We start from the raw sequence: 6165 nt of genomic DNA, 5'->3' as shown, positions 1-6165 counted from the left end.
GGGGGGGGGGGGGGGGGGGGGGGGGAGGGCGGGAGGCAGTTCCTCTCCTCTCTGGAGCACCCAAAACAGGATTGACGAATAGCAGCAGCAGCGGCTCTGAAGACAACCCCCGGAGTTCTGCAGGGCGGCTTCAGGGGAACAGTCGCCCCCTCCTACGAGCTCTTGCCGGGGGGCGCCGGGGTCTCCTCCGCCTGCCGCAGGCGCTTCTTGGCCCGGATTTCGTTCATGGCTTCCTCGATGGAGCGCGTGTCCCTCTTGTTGGCCACAGGAACTGGGAGGGGCGGCAGAGGGAGGGGGAGCTAGAACCGGCCGATCCGGGTCCACCCCCCCCCCGCCTCTGAAGCCTCCCCCCGCCCCACCACCTGCACTCACCACAGCCGTAGGCCTTGTTGGCCTCCATGGTGTGGGCGGCGTCCTTCGCGGCCACCTTGCCGATGAGGTGGCTGTACTTGTCCTTGTAGTCGGTGTGGGGGCTCACGATGGTCGGCCCCCGCAGGGCCTCCTCTTCCGCCTGCTTCTGAGCCAGCTCCTGCGGGGAAAGGGCAGAACTGGCGGGAGGCAGTTGAGGACAATGGGGGGAGCTGGCGGGAGAGGCCCCCACGCACAGCCCCAGAGGGAAGGGAGCCCTTTGGCTGGGCTGGGGAAGCCGGGGGGCCGGGAAGGGGGCCCCTCCTGCCCCAGTGGGTGGGGGTACTTCCAAGGCCTTAGGGGCACATCAAAGCATAAGCATTTTATTGTCATTGTGCACGCACAACGAAATCTACAAGGACCTCTCAGGAGGACTTGGGGGGGGGGGACAACTCCCAACATACAGTGAGGGAGAGCAGGCCTTTGGGGCCATTCCCAGGGTGGCGTCAGGGGCCAGGGTCTCTGTGGCTGCCCCCGCCCCCCCTCACCTTCAGCCGGCGCTTCTCCTGGGCTTGCCGCGGATCCCACTCCTCCCCTCTGCGGTAGGTTTCCAGTTCTTCGTCACATGGGGCAAATTCCTGGGGGGCAGAAGACGGCTGTGAGAAGGTGGACGGGAAGCGCGGCCTGGGGCAGGTCTGGGGGGGGCCCCCGCCCCCCCCCCCCCCCCCCCCCCCCCGCGCTTGCCTTCTTGAAAATCATAATGTAGCGCGAGTCCTCCTTGTCATCCCCGAAGGAGAAAGAGGCCAGCCCGGCCACTTCGACCACGTCGTGCCTGCAAGAGGAAGCTGGATTTGAGGACCTTAGAGGGGCTGGCCACCACCCTGGGGTGCCTGCCCTCCCCAGAGCCATGAAAGGCAGAGGGTCTTCCTCCCCACCCCACCCCACCCCACGTGACTCACAGGATGCTGCGCTCAACCTTGTTCATGGGCTGGAATCTCTTCTTGGTTTGGCTGCTGTCCTGAATGAAGCCGGATATCTCGTTCTCCATCTAGGGCAGAAACAGGGGAAGGGGAAAGTCAGGGCCCTGCTAAATGGGGGGCAGCTTCTCCCAGCCCCTCTTCTGTCAGGTGCTGAGAGCGATCCCATGCACAGTCCCAGGGGAAAGGCAGCACTTTTGCTGGAGAAGCCAGGTGGGGGCTCCTGCCCCAGTGGGCAGGTGCGCTTCCTTTAGGTGCTGCTGGATACCAGCCCCTTTGGGGACGGGAGAGCAATTTGGGGGGGGGGGGCCACGCACCCGCTTCCGAAACTCGACCTTCTGCCGCTTCTCCTCTTCCTGAAGCTTCTTGAGCTGAGCCGTTTGCTCTGTGGGGGAGACGAGAGTCAGGAGGAAGCCAAATTGCAGGGGGGGTGGGGGGAATTCCCTGCCGCAGCACGAGAACTTAAGGAAGGCGTTTGGCAGAGTCTATTAACGGTCAGTGGCCATCATGCTAAATGGAGCCTCTGCGTTCAGGGGCAGCGCACGTCTCAATATCAGGGCGGGGAGGGCCCCCCCCTGAAGATATACTTTGACCCCCCCCCCGAAGATATACTTTGACCTACGACTTGGACAATTTTTACTTCTCAGTAACTTTTCACAGTACAATACTGGCTTCTAAGTGATTTTTATTGTCTTCTAAGCAGCGGGGGTGTGTGTGTTTCCAGTGGAAAGGCAGTCTATGCGCAGACCCCAATGAGACGCCCTTGGTGCGCACTCGAGTTCCTCCTGGACGCACCCCGTGGGCCTCTTGGGGAACAAGAGGCTGGGAAAAGTGGCCGGGCAGCTGCCGGGGTCCGATCCGGCACCTGCTCCGAAGTCTCCAAGGACATTTCCGTCCTGCCTTCTGCCAAGCGCCTCCTGGACGCCCACGAGGAGTTTCTTCGGCCGTCCTTGCCCTGCTGGCTCAGACCAGTGGCCTGCCCAGTCCAGCCTTCCCTCTGACAGGACAGCTGACCAGCGCCTCTGGGGGCCAAGGGCAGGGCTGAGGCCTCCCTCCCGGCCCCGGGATTCAAAGAGTGACTGCCTCCCTGTGGCCCCCGTGGCTAGTAGCCCGTGGCTGGCAGCGCTCTCCCCCATCATGACTCTCGCCTAAATCCCCTTTTAGAGAGAGACGCCTGGGCCCAGGGAGACGGGGGGGGGGGGCAGCCTGCCCTCCTTTGCCACCCTCAGATTCACTGGGCGCCCCCCCCCCCAGGAGGAAAAGGTTCCTTTGGTGGGTTTCCTTCTCCACCCGTGGACACTTGTGTGTGTGTGTGTGGGGGGAGATGCTACAGCCCCCCCCATCACCCTGAGGCCGGTGACAAAAGGGAGCCATAGCAGCCCTCTCCCGGGGGTCCTTGTGCTGGGAGCCCCCTCCCTCCGCCGCAGCCCACCTGCAGCGACCCCCGCAGGGGCTGCCCACCGAGAGGCGCACAGAGGCGACCCCAGCAGCGGCCACTGGAGGGCCAGTCCGGGCTGCCCGGGGTCCCCCCCACCCCCCGCACCCCCCGCCCCCCCCCCCCCCCACCCCCCCCCCCCCCCACCCCCCCCCCACCCCCACCCCCCCCCCCCCCCACCCCCCCCCCCCCCCACCCCCCCCCCCCCCCACCCCCCCCCCCCCCCACCCCCCCCCCCCCCCACCCCCCCCCCCCCCCACCCCCCCCCCCCCCCACCCCCCCCCCCCCCCACCCCCCCCCCCCCCCACCCCCCCCCCCCCCCACCCCCCCCCCCCCCCACCCCCCCCCCCCCCCACCCCCCCCCCCCCCCACCCCCCCCCCCCCCCACCCCCCCCCCCCCCCACCCCCCCCCCCCCCCACCCCCCCCCCCCCCCACCCCCCCCCCCCCCCACCCCCCCCCCCCCCCACCCCCCCCCCCCCCCACCCCCCCCCCCCCCCACCCCCCCCCCCCCCCACCCCCCCCCCCCCCCACCCCCCCCCCCCCCCACCCCCCCCCCCCCCCACCCCCCCCCCCCCCCACCCCCCCCCCCCCCCACCCCCCCCCCCCCCCACCCCCCCCCCCCCCCACCCCCCCCCCCCCCCACCCCCCCCCCCCCCCACCCCCCCCCCCCCCCACCCCCCCCCCCCCCCACCCCCCCCCCCCCCCACCCCCCCCCCCCCCCACCCCCCCCCCCCCCCACCCCCCCCCCCCCCCACCCCCCCCCCCCCCCACCCCCCCCCCCCCCCACCCCCCCCCCCCCCCACCCCCCCCCCCCCCCACCCCCCCCCCCCCCCACCCCCCCCCCCCCCCACCCCCCCCCCCCCCCACCCCCCCCCCCCCCCACCCCCCCCCCCCCCCACCCCCCCCCCCCCCCACCCCCCCCCCCCCCCACCCCCCCCCCCCCCCACCCCCCCCCCCCCCCACCCCCCCCCCCCCCCACCCCCCCCCCCCCCCACCCCCCCCCCCCCCCACCCCCCCCCCCCCCCACCCCCCCCCCCCCCCACCCCCCCCCCCCCCCACCCCCCCCCCCCCCCACCCCCCCCCCCCCCCACCCCCCCCCCCCCCCACCCCCCCCCCCCCCCACCCCCCCCCCCCCCCACCCCCCCCCCCCCCCACCCCCCCCCCCCCCCACCCCCCCCCCCCCCCACCCCCCCCCCCCCCCACCCCCCCCCCCCCCCACCCCCCCCCCCCCCCACCCCCCCCCCCCCCCACCCCCCCCCCCCCCCACCCCCCCCCCCCCCCACCCCCCCCCCCCCCCACCCCCCCCCCCCCCCACCCCCCCCCCCCCCCACCCCCCCCCCCCCCCACCCCCCCCCCCCCCCACCCCCCCCCCCCCCCACCCCCCCCCCCCCCCACCCCCCCCCCCCCCCACCCCCCCCCCCCCCCACCCCCCCCCCCCCCCACCCCCCCCCCCCCCCACCCCCCCCCCCCCCCACCCCCCCCCCCCCCCACCCCCCCCCCCCCCCACCCCCCCCCCCCCCCACCCCCCCCCCCCCCCACCCCCCCCCCCCCCCACCCCCCCCCCCCCCCACCCCCCCCCCCCCCCACCCCCCCCCCCCCCCACCCCCCCCCCCCCCCACCCCCCCCCCCCCCCACCCCCCCCCCCCCCCACCCCCCCCCCCCCCCACCCCCCCCCCCCCCCACCCCCCCCCCCCCCCACCCCCCCCCCCCCCCACCCCCCCCCCCCCCCACCCCCCCCCCCCCCCACCCCCCCCCCCCCCCACCCCCCCCCCCCCCCACCCCCCCCCCCCCCCACCCCCCCCCCCCCCCACCCCCCCCCCCCCCCACCCCCCCCCCCCCCCACCCCCCCCCCCCCCCACCCCCCCCCCCCCCCACCCCCCCCCCCCCCCACCCCCCCCCCCCCCCACCCCCCCCCCCCCCCACCCCCCCCCCCCCCCACCCCCCCCCCCCCCCACCCCCCCCCCCCCCCACCCCCCCCCCCCCCCACCCCCCCCCCCCCCCACCCCCCCCCCCCCCCACCCCCCCCCCCCCCCACCCCCCCCCCCCCCCACCCCCCCCCCCCCCCACCCCCCCCCCCCCCCACCCCCCCCCCCCCCCACCCCCCCCCCCCCCCACCCCCCCCCCCCCCCACCCCCCCCCCCCCCCACCCCCCCCCCCCCCCACCCCCCCCCCCCCCCACCCCCCCCCCCCCCCACCCCCCCCCCCCCCCACCCCCCCCCCCCCCCACCCCCCCCCCCCCCCACCCCCCCCCCCCCCCACCCCCCCCCCCCCCCACCCCCCCCCCCCCCCACCCCCCCCCCCCCCCACCCCCCCCCCCCCCCACCCCCCCCCCCCCCCACCCCCCCCCCCCCCCACCCCCCCCCCCCCCCACCCCCCCCCCCCCCCACCCCCCCCCCCCCCCACCCCCCCCCCCCCCCACCCCCCCCCCCCCCCACCCCCCCCCCCCCCCACCCCCCCCCCCCCCCACCCCCCCCCCCCCCCACCCCCCCCCCCCCCCACCCCCCCCCCCCCCCACCCCCCCCCCCCCCCACCCCCCCCCCCCCCCACCCCCCCCCCCCCCCACCCCCCCCCCCCCCCACCCCCCCCCCCCCCCACCCCCCCCCCCCCCCACCCCCCCCCCCCCCCACCCCCCCCCCCCCCCACCCCCCCCCCCCCCCACCCCCCCCCCCCCCCACCCCCCCCCCCCCCCACCCCCCCCCCCCCCCACCCCCCCCCCCCCCCCCCCCCCCCCCCCCCCACCCCCCCCCCCCCCCCCCCCCCCCCCCCCCCACCCCACCCCTCCCCCACACCCCCCCCCCCCCACCCCCCCCCCCCCCCACCCCCCCCCCCCCCCACCCTCCCCGTCCCCCCCAACCCCCCCCCCCCCAACATCCCCCCCCCCCCCCACCCCCCCCCCCCCCCCCCCCCCCCCCCCCACACGCCCCCCCCCCCCCAGCGCCACCCCCACCAACCCCCCGACCCCCCCACCCCCCCCCTCCCCCACCCCCCCCCCCCCCCAAAACCCCCCTCCCCCCCCCACCCCCCCCCCCCCCCCACGACCCCACACCCAACCCCCCCCCCCCACACCCCCTCCCCCCCACCCCCCCCCCCCCCCACCCCGCCCCCCCCCCACATGGAGTGCCAATGGGTCATCCCTTTACAGCTCCTTGGGCTCATGCCTCTGCTCCCCCTCCCCTCAAGACCGCCCCCCACAGCTACTTGAGCCCCCTTGGCGTGTCGCCTGCCGGTGGCCTCACTCCACACCACGGGAGCAGGTTGGATGCTGACCCGATTCCCTGGCTGGGGAGTGTGGCCTTCAGGGCTGCTTCTACCAGACTGCCACCTGGAGAGCAATCTTACGACCAACACCCTTTGAACAAACACCTTTCCCCTTCTGCACAGTGTCAGCCCAAGGTGTGCCAAGG

At 78.1% G+C, this 6165-nt stretch overlaps 1 protein-coding gene across 1 annotated transcript; it reads right to left on the bottom strand.

The window, feature by feature from the left end:
* Positions 1-6: 6 nt before the first annotated feature.
* Positions 7-2461, bottom strand: SPAG7 (sperm associated antigen 7). Its single transcript, XM_048516853.1, has 7 exons — positions 2087-2461; positions 1643-1810; positions 1308-1396; positions 1093-1180; positions 897-986; positions 373-529; positions 7-271 (listed from the first exon to the last, which is right to left on the bottom strand). Exons 1-7 carry the CDS (start codon positions 2459-2461, stop codon positions 153-155), a joined length of 1086 nt encoding a protein of 361 aa, XP_048372810.1. The 3' UTR covers positions 7-152.
* Between the last annotated feature and the right edge of the window lie 3704 nt (positions 2462-6165).

The sequence above is a fragment of the Sphaerodactylus townsendi genome, linkage group LG15 (genome assembly GCF_021028975.2).
Source record: "Sphaerodactylus townsendi isolate TG3544 linkage group LG15, MPM_Stown_v2.3, whole genome shotgun sequence".
NCBI classification, from domain to species: Eukaryota; Metazoa; Chordata; class Lepidosauria; order Squamata; family Sphaerodactylidae; genus Sphaerodactylus; species Sphaerodactylus townsendi.
The sequence above is the reverse complement of the archived record's forward strand: the minus strand, read 5'-3'. Positions and strand labels throughout refer to the sequence as shown.

What these genes read in the sequence shown, in the direction of transcription:
- SPAG7 (XM_048516853.1), bottom strand. Translation starts at nt 2,461, where the DNA reads ATGGGGGAGAGCGCTGCCAGCCACGGGCTACTAGCCACGGGGGCCACA. An exon ending in AACTCGAGTGCGCACCAAGG is followed by an intron (nt 1,811 to 2,086) that starts GCGTCTCATTGG and finishes GACCGTTAATAG; the next exon opens with ACTCTGCCAAACGCCTTCCT. An exon ending in AAGGTTGAGCGCAGCATCCT is followed by an intron (nt 1,181 to 1,307) that starts GTGAGTCACGTG and finishes TTCCTCTTGCAG; the next exon opens with GCACGACGTGGTCGAAGTGG.